The sequence below is a fragment of the Carassius gibelio genome, chromosome A4 (genome assembly GCF_023724105.1).
Source record: "Carassius gibelio isolate Cgi1373 ecotype wild population from Czech Republic chromosome A4, carGib1.2-hapl.c, whole genome shotgun sequence".
Taxonomy (NCBI): Eukaryota; Metazoa; Chordata; class Actinopteri; order Cypriniformes; family Cyprinidae; genus Carassius; species Carassius gibelio.
In genome coordinates, this window is record NC_068374.1 from 34,725,750 (window position 1) to 34,745,860 (window position 20,111).

The 20,111-nt window shown below is 35.4% G+C and overlaps 3 protein-coding genes across 11 annotated transcripts in view; 2 read left to right on the forward strand and 1 right to left on the reverse strand.

The window, feature by feature from the left end:
* Positions 1–657: 657 nt before the first annotated feature.
* On the reverse strand, positions 658–3,013 carry LOC127970453 (YEATS domain-containing protein 4). Its single transcript, XM_052573043.1, has 7 exons — positions 2,787–3,013; positions 2,586–2,705; positions 2,416–2,482; positions 2,237–2,331; positions 1,314–1,403; positions 1,148–1,235; positions 658–1,045 (listed from the first exon to the last, which is right to left on the reverse strand). The coding sequence occupies exons 1-7, from the start codon at positions 2,835–2,837 to the stop codon at positions 876–878; spliced, it is 681 nt and encodes a 226-aa protein (XP_052429003.1). The 5' UTR covers positions 2,838–3,013; the 3' UTR covers positions 658–875.
* A 1,265-nt stretch (positions 3,014–4,278) lies between these two features.
* LOC127979125 (cleavage and polyadenylation specificity factor subunit 6) lies at positions 4,279–16,994 on the forward strand. 9 transcript variants are annotated; one of them, XM_052584316.1, is made up of 10 exons: positions 4,279–4,407; positions 7,098–7,307; positions 7,421–7,524; positions 7,621–7,766; positions 7,843–8,031; positions 8,751–9,240; positions 10,788–10,903; positions 10,994–11,147; positions 12,119–12,311; positions 16,603–16,994. In XM_052584316.1, exons 1-9 carry the CDS (start codon positions 4,348–4,350, stop codon positions 12,297–12,299), a joined length of 1,650 nt encoding a protein of 549 aa, XP_052440276.1. In that variant the 5' UTR covers positions 4,279–4,347; the 3' UTR covers positions 12,300–12,311; positions 16,603–16,994. The 9 variants fall into 9 exon arrangements, 5 of the variants coding, with proteins under 5 accessions (XP_052440276.1, XP_052440309.1, XP_052440322.1 ...); XM_052584349.1 differs by having other exon boundaries at positions 4,309–4,407; positions 7,858–8,031; XR_008158734.1 differs by having other exon boundaries at positions 4,319–4,407; positions 7,858–8,031; positions 12,119–12,395; positions 12,501–16,994.
* Positions 16,995–17,141: 147 nt separating this feature from the next.
* LOC127979159 (fatty acyl-CoA reductase 1) overlaps positions 17,142–20,111 on the forward strand; it is a 34,312-nt gene continuing 31,342 nt past the window's right edge. Inside the window, exon 1 of the mRNA XM_052584374.1 lies at positions 17,142–18,369. The gene's annotated coding sequence lies outside the window, so the exon portion shown is untranslated. The remainder of the gene's footprint in view (positions 18,370–20,111) is intronic.

Consider the following 20,111-nt stretch of genomic DNA (forward strand, 5'->3'; position numbering starts at 1 on the left):
TAAGGGCTCATTAGTAGCCTACAACATTCATTAATCTGGATAATCTCAACATTTACTAATGCACTGTTAAAATTAGCGAACATCTTTAAGACCTTGACAGTGATTATTAAATGTTACAAACAGTATACTGTTTACTGTTAGTTATTGTTAATAAATACATTAATGTTAATAAATAACCTTATTGTAAACTATTACCTATTACTTTAAATATAAATGGTATATTTCTATTATATATTTACATTTTATGAACTTGTACATGCATACATATGAATTTAAACACAAATACACAACATATATAAAGGTAAACAGTAGTATATTATAATTAATTTGACCCTAATGTGGTACAGGCCAGGGTCACATTTTGTAAAGCTACTGTTCAGCTTTAAAACATAAAGCCCACTATGAACATGTGTATAGATTTTCTGTGTATAATATTAGAAATATTTAAAATATATATATTTAAAAAAGAAAACACACAAACACACATATATATGCGTTTTGTTATTTAAAAAAATATATATTTTTTTAATATTTCTAATATTATACACAGAAAATCTGACAGGCTCATAGACGGCTTAAAGGAATAATATTCAGTTTTTAAAAAGTAAAAAAAATATATATATATAATTTATTGATAAATCAAACAATATATGTATATATATATAAAAAAAGGTTTATTCATACAAAAAAAAGTCTGTGTGAGAACTACAAAGGTTCAAAGGGACATCATGTATTTCCACACATTTTGCAGTCTCGATCGAGACTTTAAAACTGAACACAGATAGTAGTTCACTACTGAAATTACAACCAGAAACCTGAACTCATCATTCCCACTAAATCACACCGGTGCCGTATTCGTGTTCCCCGTCCCGTCCTCAGTGATCCTTCATCTGGTCCTCCTCCTCCAGTCTGCGGATCTCTCCCTTCAGGAAGTTGATGTTTTCTCTGGAGGCTTTCAGTCGCTCCTTCAGCTCTGTGATCTCCAGGCTCGTCTTCTTCTTCGCCGCTTCCAGTTTTTCTCGTGTCCGTAACTCCAGCTCTGCAACTGAATGATGAGTGCACGTGATTAGAGCTGCTGCGACGCTAGAATTCATGCTGTCTGATTCACAGTATTATTTCATGCTGTGAAGGTAAGCAAAGCACTCACACTCGGTCTCGTGTTTGTAGGCACCTAACGTCAGCTGTCTGGTGGTGTTCAGGAGCTGTTGCATCATGGCTGTAGGGTCTTGAAATATCTGCAGAAACACAGATGATTTTAGGCTTTGGGAATGATACTGTAATGTCATGCTGTGCTGTTCTCATGGGATTCGCACCATCTCGTCGTAGAACTCGGACACGACGGTCTTCTTCGGCATGGCGCTGGAGTCGGACTGGAAGAGCTTCAGCAGATGATACAGCGTGACCTGAAGACAAAAACACCACAACATCAGAACTTGGCTTTTTTTCTGTCCATTTAATCCAAAGGTAGACTAATGCAGTGGGTTTTAACCTGGTGCTCTTCAATTCAATTTATGCTTATCTGTATAGCACTTTTTACAATACAGTGATGTGAAAAAGTTTAGAGAAAAACAGTGTAAAAAAAAAAAACAATAAATAATAATAATTATATATATATATATATATATATATATATATATATATATATATATATATATATATATATATATATATATATATATATTCATTTATTAATTTTAATTAATTAATAAAATAAAAAAACTAAATTTTATTCAAATTAATGAACAAATAAAAAATATACAATTGTTACAATAGATTAAATTGGTCAATAAAACTTGATTTAAATAATTAAAATGATAATAAAAAATAAGTTTTAATTGATTTTAATAAAAATGTATTTGATTAAAATAAATAAATATATAAAGTTGTTTTTAAATAAACAATTGACTTTAAAAAAAAACTGGTGTAATGTCATAAAAACGAAATGTTTTCTATTGTTTGGACATGACAGAAACTAAATAACTTTATAATTTATTAGTAATAGAAACTAAATATTTTATGGGGTTTTTTATTAAAAGTAAAAACTTTTTTTTTTTTACATATATTTTTTTTATAGTTTTTATTAGGTCATTAAAACAGTACATAGCTACCTTTAACATTTTTGAAGGGGTCCCTTGCTCAAGGATGATTGTGTTGTTTTTATACAGTCTATGGTTCGCATCTAAAACATTAATAATTTACACACAGAGAAAAATAAAAGTCATTTAATGCGATTTACCGGTCTCTCGTTTGGATCGATGAAGAAGATCTTTATGATAATCTCAAACTCTCCCCATCCAGTCTCTGTAATCTCATACGGAGGCTTCGTAACCACTGAAATACAATCATGTGTGCGTTAAAGTCACAAATGTTTTATATGACACTATATAATACTGTAAGATAAACTCAACTGCACACCTCTTAAAGGGTTCCCGTAACTTTCATGCAGTTTGAACTGTATTTTTTTTACATAAGCAGACATATCCTGGGAATATCAGGAGGGGGAAATAAAAATAAAATGTAAAATAAAATGTATTTAGTATACTACATGTGAAAAATACCATTTTTAAAATGAAATAAGAGTCAACCTCATTTCTGTAAGGCTTCACATAAACTGTCCACTGATGAGTGTGACCATCGTCTTCTCTTTTCTTGCCAAAATATCGTGCAACGTTTCCAAACACGATAGGTTTCACGATAGTCACTCCCTGGAAATAAAGTGAGTATAATAAATGCATAAATCACACCTCATATTGAACTGCAGCATTAGCATCACGTTCACTCCTTACCTTCACACGTCCCCCCGAATCTGGACCAAATTCAGCCATCCTCTTAAACATAGTACACCGAGAGTAAAGTGTTTAATTCGGATTGGCTTCTACGAAATGAAAACAGTTTCGAACTGAACTGAATTATTGTACGGAACTGCCATTAAGCACTAAATATTCGTTTCTCTATGAAGAAATCCTGTGTGTGTCGTTATTGTAAAAGTCCGTCTTCGCTTGTGAATCAAATTTCAAAATAAGAGTCCTATCAAATGTTTACTAGAAAACAGTTTCTATTTTGAAAAAAATGGGCTATAATATCCTCCTGGGACCCAGGTATAGACTTTTGTCCTCTGTTGAGGATATTATATTTAAGTGAATTTCTCTGAGATCCTACATGCATGCATATTCCAGGGCTTTTCAGAGATGTTAAATGTTTAGAGTTTTGAACATAAACGCTTCTTCTCCTTGGTCTTTTAAAATATGACTGACGTAGAATTATTAAATGTACCACTCTTAGAGAAAAAAAAAAACTCTTAGCATTTAAATATGGCTAATTTTCAAACTGTTCGTCATAAATAAACATCTCAGAATAATATGATGGGGTTTCCAATCAGAATGTGACGTTTTGTTATGAAACGGCATAATTTTCATGCATGTCTTCTGTAGAGGACACCAGGACAAAAATCATGTTAAGGGAAACTCAACAAGAAATTATAGATCAATATTCCTGAGATATTCTTATAAAAAGTGGCCAAGTTATTGATCCCATTATAACACTTCTGTATTCATTATGGGTTTCCCCAAGAACACATACATATGCATATTATATGCAATGTATAGACATACATAATAAAATGGGAATTCCAATTTATGGACATTTTATGCACATATTTCTATAAAGAACAGCAGTGTATCAAATCATTCTGTTATATCTTTCATAACATAGTTGAGAAACATCTTCGTACAAAGTTTGGCTAAAATAGCCTGAAACCTAAGATCTGATTAGTGAATGAAAAAATACAATATTGTTTTGCCTATACATGACTTTTCATGTTTTTTTGTTTATAACTTCATCCTGGTGTCCTTAACAAAGGACATCATAAAATATGAATAACATTTGAATAACATTTTCTTGAATAACATTTTCTTCCCTCCATTTGTTTATTATGCTCCAACCAATGTAATGTTTCTCAGGAGGATATCATCATTGGGTTATAATATAAATTGTATAATTTAATCTCTCTGGTCTGAAGCCATAAATACAAGTACAAATACAAGTTTAACTAATATCTGCAAAGTGATTTTTACCATGCAACACAAACAAAGTGATCTTTACGCTGACAGATGAACAAATTTAAATAATTTTCAAGGAACAAAACTGGTGAGTTTAAAGACAGCAAGATATAGAGACAGTAAAGTGAATCTTAACGGAACAAAAAAAAAAAAAAAAAAAAAAGAGAGAGACTTTTATTTTGGAAATTACGTGTTGCTCATCAGCACGTCTAGTTTTTTTTTCTTTTTTTTTGGGCGGGCGTTTCTTCTTCACGCGCAGCACCGAGGAGGAGGAGGAGGAAAACAGAAAATGGCGGACGGTGTTGACCACATCGATATTTACGCCGATGTAGAAGAGGAATTTAATCAGGTTTGGATTACTCTCAACACCTACACTTCACTAATAATACATATTTACGTATGGTACGTACAAATTGAAAAGAGCTTCACAGAAACGCGCCGCGCTTTCTTCTCCGGGGATTCACTAGCGCGTATGCTAACTCTAGCAGCTAACTAGCGAGCAGCGTCTGTGTACACCGCAACATTAAGATTAAGTCGGTTACGTAGCTTATTTTTTTGTAAAGGTATCTAAATAATATCTGTAATGTGTTGGTATTTGGATTTATAGCGCGTGTTTTATTGCGCGAAACCGAGTCAGTCGCGGCGCGCGCGTTCATTGTTTGGTCTCGTGCGGCTACAGCAGGCCGAGCGCGCGCACGATGTCGCTTCTTCCGGACGCTTAAGAAAAATTAATCTAAAACATATAGTAAACATATTCACAGATTGCCAGATGCTCTTGAACGTGCTTGTAAAATGATGCAGGTTGTACTTTCTCTCAGTCTTAAAGTTGGTACGTTTGTTTTAATAACATGCAAATTAGCTTCGGAGTTCAAATCAGGTCATCAGTAAATCTAATTTTATTTGTAATTTACGAACTTTTGCATTTAAAGGTGTCATTTTGTGTGTGTTAAAGTTTTATAATGCATTTTTACTTTATTAATACACTTGTAATAAAAAAAAAGTAACATTTATTCTAAAAAGTCTCCTATAATGCATAATATATGCAGTTTGCAAAGTTGTTAATCAAAAAAAAGATATGCATGTTTTTTAACCGCCTTAATGAGTTTTTTAACCGCCTTATTTTTTATTCTACTGCATGTTAACTATGTCAGAAGGTAGCAAATTTGCATAATCCCCGCCTTCCCGCGAAATATGATCACTCTGACCTGCCCACAAACACTTAGTGTGTTTACATGTCGTTTTCAGCCTTACTGTGCATTGCAACACAGCTGCTACACTGCACTTCAAATAAGTGAATAATAATAATCAATGCAATAAAACTGCTGTCGCATCACTTGAAATACCACATACAAAGTTTAAAGGGTTAGTTCACCCAAAAATGAAAATTATCTCATTAATAACTTCTCCCTCATCTCGTTCCAAACCCGTGAGACCTCCGTTTATCTTCTAAACACAGTTTAAGATATTTTAGATTTAGTCCGAGATAGGGCTGGACGATATGGCCAAATTTTATATCACAATATATTTCTTAATTTCGGTCTATACAATATAATTTCGATATCGATATGAACGATATAAAAGCCTCAGATAAACTGCCAATAATGCCCACAACGAATGTCTTTACCGACAATCTTCTGAGCTAAAATTCATTTTAAATTAATTATAAAATTATAAACTAAAATTAATTTGCCAAGTCTATGAAACCTCCTCTTATAAAACTACATAATATTTTTAAAATAAAAACGGTACAAATAAATGAACGTTCACCTTTATATTTAACCTTTATAAAAACAAGAAAAGTGAAATAAACATAAGACTCTCAGACTGACCTTAATAATATATTTATCTTTAAACAATAACAGGCTGATTATATTATTCTTTACACAAAACTTATTGTAACACAACTTGTTCTTATAAACCAAAGTGCTTCAGCAAGGATAAAAAATAAAATATGAAAAGTGCTCAGCTAAAGAGAAAAAGAGTGAGCAACAAAAAAACACATGTTGCTGGGGCAGGGACATTGTTGAGTGTTGATGACATCCTATGACAGGCTCTAGAGGTTTCTGGCAAGAAATACAAGCTGGTCTTCATTATCTGTAGGGGTGCTCCGATCACGTTAATGCGCATCTCGTCAGTAAAGCCGGTTTTCTAATCAGCGGTTAATTCCATCAGGTGCGTGATTTCACACAGAGCAGCTGTTACTACACAGAGCCGTTGTTAACTGAGAAGATGCGCCAATAAAATGAACATGGATTTGCGCCGCTTCTCAGTTTGAGATGTATTTAAATCTGTTGTAGGGCACTCCGACACAATATCAAGACACTTTAAAATGCCATATGACCTGTTCTTTACGAAAAATGTATTCTTCTAAAATAAGGCAAGGTAAGTTTTATTTATAGAGCACATGTTTAACACAACAGTAGTTGATCCAAAGTGCTTTATAATAAAAATAAATCAAAAAAGAGAAAGAAAATGAGAGAGGAGGAAAAAAAGACAATAAATAATAAAATGAAAAAAATAAATCATGTTAAAAATGATTTATGTGATGCAAGCAAGCATTAAATTTATGTACCAAATAACAAATAATGTGATTTAGAAACTAATAAATAATAAATTGACAAACAACAAAATTACTTAAACTTTAAAATGAAAAAATTTATATTAATAAAAAATAATAATAAAATGACAAATGACAAGTTACTGAAACATTAACATGGAAACTGATAATATAAAAAATACACTAAACTAATAATATATAAAAAAAACCTCAGATTTACTAAAACTTTTACTAATATTAAAATCAAAATAAAAAATATATATTGTTCTAGTTATTTAATAATATAAAGGTATTTTATTTAACTAATGTATTTAATTTCTACAAAGGATTTATAAAAAAAAATCTAATCTAAAATAACTACAAATCTCAATGATACTATCAATAATATTATCTCAGAGATACTAAAATAACACCGGCTCATGGTCGAGACGCCTTGTCCTTGTGAATATTTCTGAAAGGTGTTTGTCTCTCTGCTTCCACAGGAGTCAGACTATCCTGTTCACGAGCAGATTGACCTGTATGATGATGTCATCTCACCATCTGCCAACAACGGGGACGCACCTGAGGACCGAGATTACCTGGACAACCTGCCTGCGCCGGGAGGATCCGAGGGGAGCAAAGGAGCGCCGCCGAACGTCGTCTACACCTACACCGGCAAACGAATCGCTCTGTACATCGGCAACCTCACATGGGTCAGTCTTCTACCTCTACAAACAAAAAAAAATGCGTTGGCATTGAGTCACAGTGTAAGGGAGAAGCAGTTCAGTGTTCGTTTATTGATGATGTTGGGATTTCCTCTTTACAGTGGACCACTGATGAAGATTTGACCGATGCTATTCGCTCGGTAGGCATCAATGATGTGCTGGAGATCAAGTTTTTTGAGAATCGGGCAAATGGCCAGTCTAAAGGGTAAGTGGAAACCAAAACCCATTGTTGATGTACAGACCAGCTCTCCTTTGGCCCTCAGTTACGCAGACGACTTCTCATGCTCTCTGTGCTCCACAGGTTTGCTCTGGTCTGCGTGGGGTCAGACTCCTCCTCCAGGAAGCTGATGGATCTGTTGTCCAAGCGGGAGCTACACGGACAAAACCCCATCGTCACCCCTTGCAACAAACAGTCGCTCAGCCAGTTTGAGATGCAGTCGAGAAAAAGTGAGACTGCAATTCACAGAAAACAAATCTATGGATTGAACAGTTAATTGAAATTGCTGTTTTTTTTTACGGTCAGTTTCTGTCCACCCAGGCACACAGTCTGGTCAGATGTCGGGAGAGGGGAAGGCTGGCCCTCCAGGTATAGGTGGTCGCAGTGGCTTCCCTCTTGGCAAGAATCGAGGACGCTTTCCCACCCCTCCTGGCCACGGAGGAGACCGCTTCCCTGGACCTGGTGGACCCGGAGGACCTCCACCACACTTCTCAGGTACGAGGCTTTATAAATAACAGCTGGTGGCGTTTTGCCCTATTTTGTGACGCCCTAAACTGAGAGTTATGAATCAATTGCAGTGGGTTTTTAAGTTGATAAAGATAATCATCAGTGAAAAAATACGGTATGTTTAAAAACAATCAAAATAAAGCACTTACCGTATTTTCCGGACTAGAAGTCGCACTCTTTTTCACAGTTTGGCTGGTCCTGCGACTTCTAGTCAGGTGCGACTTATCAAAATGAATTCGACATGAACCAAGAGAAAACATTACCGTCTCCAGCCGCCAGAGGGCGCTCTATGCTGCTCAGTTCTCCTGTAGTCTACACTGAAGACATAGAGCGCCCTCTCATGGCTGTAGACGGTAATGTATCTCTTGGTTCAAAATAAATGCGACTTACAGTCCAAAAAAATACGTTACTAAAATTCTAAATGATAAAATTAAAGCGCATACTAAAAAAAAGTTATATTCAAAATAATCTTAATTTATCATTTTTATTATGATGCGTTTGTGTGTTACTGTGTCATGCAAACAATCAATATCAGATAACTTTGTGCATGCAAACAATTGTTTTTCAATCATTTAAATATTAACTTAAAATCTCATGGGGATTTTAGGTTAAAGGGGTTCATCTGAAAACATTTTTGGAGTACTCGCACTACTTTCCCACTGCTGTCTTTGATAAATGTAGTAATTTTTAAAACCTTTCGTTTGCAGGTATGCAAGGCCCGCCGCGTCCTCCCTCAGGCCCACCTGGGCCTCCAGGACCCCCCGGGCCCCCTCCACCTGGACAAGGTCTGCTGCCGCCCCTCGGAGGTCCTCCGAACAGAGGAGACCGTCCTCCTCCACCCGTCATGTTTCCTGGTCAGTTTGGTCAGCCTCCTATGGGACCGATGCCTCCGGGGCCGCCTCCACCTGGATATGGGCCTCCCCCGGGCCCCCCTCCACTTCAGCAGGGTCTGCCCCCTCCAGGACCCTTCCCTCCTCGTCCTCCTGGTCCCTTAGGACCCCCGCTTGGCCTCGTGCCTCCACCACACATGCAGGGACCACCGCCTGGAGGTCCACCGCCCGCCCCTCACGTAAACCCGGCCTTCTTCCCTCCGCCCGGAAACAACAACATGCCCTCGTCTGACGGCAGGGGCCCTCCGCCGGGGGACATGTACGGCCGCCCTCCTCCATACGACAGAGACTATGGCCCTGGCGGCAGGTAAGAAACACCTCACTTCACTGATTCATTAATAAACTAATCTCTTTCAGCCTGGAACTAGCTTATCCTCAAGATCAGTGTGTTTCTCTGAGCTCATGCTTTAGATGATAAACTGTGGAGGTTCTTTCCCAAACACATGAACACACACACAGCAGACCAGAGGTCAATCAGCGATGCGATGAGAGACGGCGTTGATGGACGGTTGAATGAAATACAATCCAAAAAAAACTGTAATATTAATACTGAAGCCTGAAGATGCATGTCATCAAATTCAGACTTGATTTGAAACTGTCACTCAGTAGAACACGCATAAACGAAGAAATACATTTGTTTTTGGAAACGTGCTGCACATTAATTAATGCTAAGATAAATAATATCTATTGTCATTTCGATTTTTATTTATTTTTACATGCAGCACATATTGACTATAACAATACTTTATTATTTGATTATTATTAATTTTATACAGATTTGATCCTAAAATCACGGTAAACTTTACAATTAATTTTTTTGTCTTTTGAGGTTTGGTATTTATTATTAACTCCAGGATTGGAGGTTATTGGTGGCCTCCGACTGACGCTGAATCTCCTCTCTGGCCTTTCTTTAGTAACTTCAGACCCCCTGTAGTATGTGGCTTTGAGCCCTGGATAAACGAGGGCTTGGTTGATGTGAAAAACTCTGGCCAGCTCTTGCACAATACGAGTGAACAAGGGTTAGTGAAGTAACCGTCCGCTGACCCCAGGACCCTTCGCTCAGGCTTGAGTGTGTTCTGAATGCATCGAGTGTGTGCCGTCTCTGCAGTGATCTGATGAGTTTTGGGTTTTCTAGTGATGCTCTGAAATCAATTTATTGAAATCGAAATTGAGGTTTTCATTTAGCCGAAAAATTAAGCCAAAAATAAAGTATAGTTAAGTTTGGGTAGTTAATATTTTTGCTGTTTAGGGTGTCTTGTAAAGTTCTTTGGTAGATGGATATATATAAATTTTTTTTTTTTTTTGTAAAATTAGGATACTATTATAATTGTAAATATTTTTATTTTCTGTTCATTTTAATTTTTTGTAATCTAGTTTAATTTTTTTCTATTTTTCTATATAAATTAGTTAAGTTCATTTTCGTATAATTGAGAAACTTTTATATTTTTCAGTTTAAATTTTTTTTTTTTCCTGTAAAAAGTTAATTGTCTAAAGTTTATTTTCAGGTTTAGTATTTCTAAGGTAAACTTGAATGAAAAATGGTGCTTCGGCATCTAGATGAAATTTAATTTTATTTATTTAAATGTATTTATTTTTTTATTTTATTTAGTTAAAATGTATTTTATTTATAGAAACAATGTTTTTAAATGTTTTAGGTTCAATCTCAGTTAACCATAATAACCGTGATTTCATCCTGCAGATATTTTGGTTTATCTAGTTCTCACTAGTTTTAACATGCTTTGTGATTCAGCACTAACGGCACTGCTGCTCTCTGTGTGAAACTGTACCCTGATGTGTTAGTGTTTTATTCTGATTTATGCTTCATTTCAATGCATCTGCTTTTCCTCTTTGTAGGGACATGGATTCGTCTCGCGCTCCTCTGAGCGAAGCTGAGTTTGAGGAGATCATGAATCGTAACAGAGCGATCTCCAGCAGTGCTATCTCAAGGGCAGTCTCCGATGCAAGCGCAGGTGTGAAAACACTGATATAAACCGACTCACTCACAGCATGAATGTTTAGTTGGGTTTGTCAGGTGGTAATTAAATGCTCTGTTTTTGCAGCTGATTACGGCAGTGCTATAGAGACTCTGGTGACGGCCATCTCTCTGATCAAGCAGTCGAAGGTTTCTGCCGATGACCGCTGTAAAGTCCTCATCAGCTCGCTGCAGGACTGCTTGCATGGAATCGAGTCCAAGTCCTATGGCTCTGTTTCAGGGTAAAGATCTTGTGGATCTACACCATTTTAGTTTCAGTTGAAGTCTGCGACCTTTTGAGCATGAAGTGCTTTTTTGTTTTAGATAACCAATGTGCCAATAAGAGCCCCCCCCCCCATTATTATTTTCTTTTTATAAATGCATGCTTTATAATTAAATGTTCTGGGGAAAATATGTATTCAATTATCATACAGATATCCATGCAGAATATTAAATATTTAAGCATTTTTAAATAAATGCACATTGTTTTTTTTGGGTGTTTTAATGTAAATCGGCCCATGTTTTTACCCTTCAAACACACAGAGCTTTAGAGGATGCATAATCATTTTTGCATGACCTTTCATCCAAGTTAAATGTCTTTAGAGAACACTTTTCTGCTGATGTAACCAAAGGCATGCTAGCAAGTAAAAGTCAGGCATTGGATCCAAATAAGAATTTAATAGGGATTGTAGCACCCTGGCAAAATATTAACCAATAGTGTTTTTTCCTACTAAATTCAATTAGATAAGATACTGATTGTCTGATGAATCTTTGAATTTGAAACAATGCATGTAAAATTGTTTCATGCATTGCAAAGACAGCTGCATTACAAAATTATTAATGTATTTAAATTCTATCATGCATTGCAAAATCTGATATTTTGATATTTAAATGCATATTATAGTTTTGTAGTTTGCGATGATTTAAATGTTCATTTTGAATGCTTTTTTTTTTTTTGCATTTTCCGTTGCACCAAATAATTTTGGAATCCATCAGTTTAGCTGTGTATCAAATAATAAAAAAAAAAAATGCATGCATGTGAAATCATTTAATTTATCGCAAAATTTTAGTCATTTAAAATATTTGATGCATTGCAGACATTTTCATGAATTCCAATTTGGTGCATTGCAAATTTTCACTAATGCAAAATGATTTGATGCATTACAAATGCATTTCATGTGTTTTCATATTCTCTTCAATGCTTTTCAACCAGCAGCAGACGGGAGCGGTCCAGAGAGAGGGACCACAGTCGCTCTAATGAGAAGCGTCACCGCAAGTCTCGCAGCCGAGACCGCCGCGAGGACTATTACAGGGAGCGCAGCCGCGAGAGAGACCGCCATCGTGACCGTGACCGCGAGAGAGACAGAGAACGTGAGCGGGAGTATCGCCGTTAGTTGGAGAGGAAGGTGTGTATCCTGTTTGTCTCTGTCTTTCTCCCCTTCTCTTTCAGGATTCAGGTGAGCATGCTATTGCAGAGGTCACGATCACAGGTATGTGATCAGAAACGGTGAGTCCTGAAACTTCTACAAGTAATGTCATTTATTTCCCTACAGCTAATCTATTTTTTTGTTTTTCTTTTTATTTTACGAATGTAGCGTAATCTGAGTACTCTATTTGAAACGTGTGTACCTGGTCTTGTGCAATATCAGCAAACCACAAACTGTTTCGCAATTGTGTTGATGTTAACCAGTTTGTCTTTGAAAGGATTGTGTATTGCAACGTTTTATTTAAAAAACAAAAATAGATTTGCATTTTAAAATCCAGGTTACTGCACTTTGTCCATTTAACTGAGAGTTGCTGCTAGTTTTTAGACCATGCCAAGTTTGTCAAACAAACATTTCCTTTATCATATTTTGCCTAATTGACTAAATGTTTGCCAAGAAATTGAAATTGGGATGCATTTCATGTCTATCGAGTTGTGGTTTTGAAATCTATATTTCAACCTGTGACCATAAATGTGTGGAAAATTGGTTGTAGTTGGATGAGAGAAAATGAATGTTTTTATCCCACATTGAAATGAGCAAAATCATGTTTGTCAGATTGTGTATTGACATTCCTGTAGACAGAGATGTTGTTGACACAAAATTGGTTGTCTTAGTGTTTAGTTCCTCCATTGATTTATGAAGAGCACATGAATGAAAGCCAAATTGATCTGCTTTGGCATCTAAACCATGAAGCTGTAGTCTTATGTCAGGTTCAGTTGTTTTGTGTCTTATGGTTCAGTACATTTTAAGAAAACCCATTCTGAATGTCCTCTGTCCGAGCAAGTTAAATGTGTTTTTACTGTGAAGGGTCATTTTGTGCATCCTACTAGTATTTCAGACTCTTATTTGCAAGTTTTTAGTAGCTAGTCAAAGTTTTGCATCTTAAAAGTTCATTTCTTATCAGAATTTGACATTCCTCGGTTCACATCAGTTTGTTATTCATTTATTTTCTGTTTATGTAACGACCTCTTAGATGCAAATATCTCCTTCAGTGCTTTATGAATGGAGAAGAACTGCTATATTGCTTTTCCAAAGGAAAGTGAACTTTTTTAGCATTTCTATACTGTTTTTTTTTTAATTCTCTCTAAACACTGGTGTTTGTATTGATTTAAGTTTGATCTAATATGCAACAGATATTTAATAAATATTTTCTAAATCATTATTTGAATTAATGCAGCACACGTCCTCAGTTCAAACCCTGCTGGTCTGATTTTAAAGACTGTCTAACCTGTTGCTTCATGGCTTTGCTGTGTGACGGTTTCCTACAGGCTAAATTTTTTATGTAACTGCTGAGGACACTGTAATATCATGTGATGCATTGTGACTGACCTCACATACACTAGATTTATAGACACACAACAATAAAACTAAAACTGCAACTCGGGTTTAGCAAATGGATTGTAAATGCACAGCTGCATTGTCAATTTTGTTTAATGTAGTTCTGGCAACCTGTGAATCTGGCTAGCCCAAAAACTGCCAATTATTCAGGTGGTTGTTTTTGTTTTATTTTTATTTTCTCTGTATTCTCAACTGTACAAACCTATATTTGAAGCAACACCAATCAGGGAAAGACAGCTGTGCATTTTATTGATTTGTTCCTCGGTAATAAATTCAGACATTGTTGCACTTTAAACATGATTTTTCTTAAGTATGATTATTAATATTATTTTTAGATCAGGCTAGAGATTTTGAAGAGATTTTTATGCACCGTTAAGGATTTGAAAGCATTTACTCCAAGCCTAGAGCCCTGTTTCATGGGATTTATTGGGATTTTTGGATGTAGTGCCCATCTGTCAGGAATTCCTCTGCAGAAATGATTGTTTTCCCAGATCATTTATATAGGTTTTTCTGAAGTAATGGTTCCTTTTCCTCTGTTCAGTATTGTGCTTTATAAGATGCTGTCACAGGATTGGACAAACTTGTGTTTTTGTTATAGTTACAGATATAAACTGTAATATATTTGATGAATTCAGTGCAAGAAATACCATATGTCTAGTTAAAGTAAAATTGCTAATATTTCTTGTACCAAAATGGGTTGAGATCCCAGTGAATATAGCTATAGTTAGACACTAGCTCATATTTTAATCAGTGCATTTTATATTTGATGTCCATTTCTCCTATGACTAACTGGGCTAAAGCAGAATTATTAGTTGCTTAATTGTCCAAACCTGTGCACTGTTACTCCAGTGTCCACTGAACCACTAGAATCATCCACAAACCTAATTTTTAGTTCAGTAGAAACCGTGCATTAACTAATGGTGAGCAATTATAAACCAAATGCATCCTAAAAATAAAGGTTTCTTTGAAATATGGATTTATTGCTTGTTCTCGGGGGTACAGTGGACACTGTAAATTTTTATGTGCTTTACAAATTGTCTACGAGTGGAATATTAAAATTCAATATGGTTCCTGAAACTATTATAGAAAATACAGGCTAATAGTTCTAGTTTAGTTTAATTGTAATTGAATGATGAGTTAAGTTTTTAATCTTAAATGATTGGTTGATAAAGGAAACTTCAGTAAAAGGCTATCTAAATTAGTGTTGTTACGTATATGTATGTATCTTGGCAGATTAACATGTGTAGATGATCAAGTCATGAGTTTCGTGACCATGATTGAAGGATTGTTTTGACGATGTAATATTTAAATGTTGTTTTTACACGTTTTAGATGCGCTGTTTCATTTGATTATAGATATGAAGTCTGCAAAATGAGCACTAATGAGTGATTGGAAGTAATTTACCTGTGACATTGATTTTGTGCAACAAGCAAAAAAACAAGGTAACCTTGTTTGAAATCATAAGAGATCATACATGTTTTCCACTTACTGAAACGAACCAATCAACCAAAATAATGGCAAACCGGTATCATCATACAGGGATTTGTATGCAATATAAATTGCATGTCCATAACCTCTAGTTTTACAGATCCAGCTTATGCATGCACTCTTTCTGTTCTTCAGTGCAGTGTGATTGCAGTTCTTCTTGTTCCAAACCTTCATAATTTTCTCTTTTATTGAACACCGAAGGAGCCGTTTTGCTTAAATGCAATGCCAATAAATGAGTTTTTAGAATCTCTCTTATTTAAATCTTGTTGAAAGTACAGATGCTGATTTGTATGGATTTGTTTTGGTTGATTGATTTCTCAGTGGGACTAAAAGCCATACATTTTCCTATGACTCTACTAATGCATATTTTGCCAGTTGGTTAACTCGTATGAAATACAGTTTTGATGTGAGATATTGTGCGTTTGGGTACTATAAAGTTTGTCATTGTCATGGAAGAATGAAAGACATGGTTAATTGCTAATAACAATTTTTAAAAGAATATTTTCACCCAAAAAATAAAAATTGGTGCAAAATGTACTGTCCCTCATGCCATAAGATGTAGATGAGTTTGTTTCTTCATAGATTTGGAGAAAATTAGCATTGCATCAGTGTCTCATCAATGGATGCTCTGCAGTGAATGGGTGCCGTCAGAATGAGTCCAAACAGCTGATAAAAAACCACACCACTCCAGTCAATCAGTTAACATCTGGAGAAGACAAAAGCTGCAAGTTCATAAGAAATAAATCCGTTATTATGCCATTTTTTTAACTTCAAACCATCACTTCTGGTAGATAGATTTGTTTTCATTTCACAAGACATTAACTGATGGACTGTAGTTGTGTGGATCAGCTGTTTGGACTTTGGACATTCTGACGGCACCCATTCACTGAAGCGCATCCATTGCCGAGTAAGTGATGAATCTAATCTAATGAAGAAACAAACTCTTCTACATCTTGAGATCAAATTCGATCAATTTTCAAAGTTGGTTTAGTCCTGTAAGAGTATTTTCTGAGTTGTGGTGTTGAGTACAGTACGGTGTTTAATAGTTGTGCATGCCAATGTCTTTATGATTTGTGTCGTCTCTTCACACTGTATTCATGCACTGATTCCAGGGGCTTGTTTCAAATACAGTGATTTTTAATGAATGCATTTAATGTTGTACCATTGTGAAACAATTTACATTTTTAAATGATACTTTAGACGCTTACAGTAATGGTAATGCAACGTTATGCCCCTTAGTTTGATGGTGTTAAACTGAAAAGTTGCATGCCTGTGTATGTCTGGGACGGTCTGAGCGTGTGTAGATGTAGAGGGCAAAAGCAACTATGTGTGTTTCTGGGTTCTGTGCCCCAAAACAAACTGCCACCTTCGTTTTGACACCTTTCAGCTGAACGCAAGAGGAGGAGGAGAGACGTCAGGAGCAACGTGGATTCATCCCACCGCGTCACGGAGAGCGCCGGACTCCGGACACACTCTACAGTTCTGTAAAATATGATACACTCATTCTTAATTCCTGACAGCTCTTTTATTTTTTACTTTTTATTTGGAAGTAGCTGTGTGCTAAAAGTCAGTTCAGCAAAAGATAATTTTTTGCCTGCTTGTTCGAAACACAAAACAACTTTCCGACTGCTATAATGTTGTAAATTGTCAGTTAGCTAGATTTGTTTTTATAGCATCCTCTTTTTGGTTTCATGTTTCATCCCTTTTCCCCATCTTCCAGTATAATGTTTGTAAGTGTCTCTTGCCTTGATTATTAAATAGAATCTGTGTTGTAATAAAGTGTGTACTGGGGTTGTTGCTTGTTTATATTGTGACGAAATTTATAACTCTTTATTTATTGTTCAGAATTTCACATTTCCGAAACGTGTCCTACTTGAACATCAGATTTGATTTAAGAACCACGTTTCAGGTTTTTTGACATCTTAACTTTTTATAAACCATGTGCCTTTTCCAATTTTAATCCAATTTTGGGGTTATAATTTAATTTGTGAAGTATCTGTAATTCCTGTTCACATTTTAAATGATGTGCCAATTCATACAGTGTTTACATTTTATCATTGATTGTAATTGGAGCTCTACAATTCAAATCTAAAACATGCTTAATTTTTAGTGTTTAAATCAGGTGTGTTTAGTAAATATGATCCAGTTCAAAAAAATTGCATTTGTAATGTCTATCTGACATCCCTGCCCATGTGTGCATTGCTTTGTGAATATATCTAATCTTCGTGTGCGTGTGTATATAGAACATTTTATAATTTGTCCCTCAATAATAATCTGATTCTGCAAGATTTAGAAGGAACAGTTCACCCAGAAATGGAAATAATGCGCTATTTACTCACCCTTAGTCCATCCAAGATGTACATGAGTTGTTTCCTCATTAAAACAGACTTGGAAAAAGTTAGCGTCAAATCACATGCAGAATATTATTGATAGTTTGAAATTAAAGCACGTCTTGATTGAATTTATTCTTACAGGATTGTAGCATTTCGCTTCACAAGATGTTAGATGAGGGACTGCAGTGCTGTGGATTAATTTAGAGGTTTTCTTAAGATGCTTGGACCCTAATTCTGACGGCACCCATTCACTGTAATGCAATCCTAAAATTCTCCAAATCTGTTCCCCATGAAGAAACTAAATCTTCTATATCTTGGATGTCCTGAGGGCGGGTACATTTTCAGCAAATTTTTATTTTTGGGTCAACTATTTCAGTCAGCTTTTATAGCTGTTTTTGAATTTGGTTCATTGTACAGAGTTTCCAATTTCTGAACTTGTAAAAAGGTCAGCTTTTAAATTTCTCTGTTTGTTAGTGATGTAATGAGCATCGTTTCAACATGCAAGGGTATCACTGCTTAATGTAAATATTCAAAGTACTTTATTCTGAAACTTTGGATGCATAAAGACATTTGAGAAATGTACTTTTGGGTATTTGACGCTTGACATGACCTGGTCTCTGCATCTGATTGGATGAAAGATTAATGTTAATGTAACCCCAGTTGCTCACTTGAGGCCTGTGTGTTTGATGGTCAATCACTGTATCTGTAGTAAGTTCAGTGTTGGAGTATTTCTAGACGTTCTTGCAACTGCATCCTCTGGTAGTGAAGTGGACAAGCATTGACGTGCGTTTCTGTGTCATCATAACCATCTGGACTGAGAGGTAAGTCCATTTAGCCTTAAAAAAAATCCTATAAATATTGATACACTTGTGCATTTTGTAGTCTTGTTTTTGTAGCCCAGAGCTTTGCAGCTTGTGCTTACAGCTAAAGTTTATTCAGGTCTTGCTGTTTAGTTGCATTTTGCACATTGAAGCAGTTTGTTCCACGTATAGCCTATAATTATTTGCACTAGATTCATGACTGATGTGGGCTACCTGATGTAATATATTCATATTATTATTATTATTATTACAGAGTATTTTTGCCAATCAATAAATTATTTCACACTAGATTTGTCTTTTTGTTTTGTTGTCCCCATACACGTTTTCTAAATATAAAGTTCTAATGCGTGCAATTTTAAATGTTTTAATGATTGCTTCCAGTAATTCTGAAAGTGGTTTCCAGTCAGGAAAATTGAATTTAATAGACTTTTGGTATATAATAACGGTGTATAGATGAGTGAAGTGAATAAAGAACTGTGCTTATGTAACTCTGAATGGTCGCATGAGGGCGCCACTGAAACTTTATTTATATATATATATATATATATATATATATATATATATATATATATATATATATATATATATATAAATTTTAAACTGATTCAGTGACATGATTTGACTAGCAGAGGTCATGTTTTCTTGTGAACTGAGTGCCTTATATTTGTTGAAACCTGATTTCTGGATATGGATCATGTTAACGACTGCACAAACATTGCATTTTTCATAATATCTTTACAAAACACAAGTTTTTTTTATTTTTTTAAAGATGCTGTTCAAACAGGTTTTAGCGTTGAATTCTTACAGATCGTGAGTGGGATAGTTTGGGGAAGTATAGTCTTGAGGGTGTAATGAAAATATGGGTGTGAACATTGTTGCTGAGATCATGTTCCTCTGCTATTATTACACCGAGTAAATGCACATAAATAGGTGTCCATACTTGTGGTTCATTATGTGCATGGCTGAACACTACACGTTGGGCCTGCAGTAACTGGTCTGTCAGATCTCTTCGTGTAATCTGGTAACTTTGTCTATTGTGATTACAGCAATTGTGCTTCCTTAAAGTTAGAGCACAGGTGTGTTCCTCAATAGAAGATCATCTCGAATGAAACGCCCTCGTTATGAAGCACACAGTTGACCTCCCTTGAGAAAAGATGTGCTAAGAACATTTCACTAAGTTCTGATTGTTACTGAAAATATTACTTCAGAATGTTACAGGTTTTTTTTAATGTGTAGAAACTACATGTGAATGTTACTTTGAACAGTTTTATCCATGTTACTGGAACGTTGAAACAACCTTGCCACAACATTCTCAGAAGAGAATCAGAAAAGTTTCACGATGCTTTTGTGCTAACATTTTGAAAATGTTATTAAAGATCAGATAACATTAAAGAAGCAACAAAGAGTAGCATCAATAATCAAACGCATTGCATTACACCAAATAATTTTTTTAAAGCAATGTCATATGACCCCTCCAAAGCTTCTGTTCTCACCCACCGAGCTCGATGTTCGTCATGTTGTTTAGAATTCCATTATGACTATCAGGCAAGTCTTTTGCATTGTTGTCTTCCAGTTCTCAGTTTATCTCAGATTGTTCGGCATGCAGACAACGCAATGGAAAGAAAAGAACAACCTCGTTCAGGGAGCAGACTGTCTTCAGATTAGATGAGAAATGTGCTTTTGAACAATGCAACATACGTTCCTCCATTAAATCTGTTAATCATTGTGCTTTATGAATGACT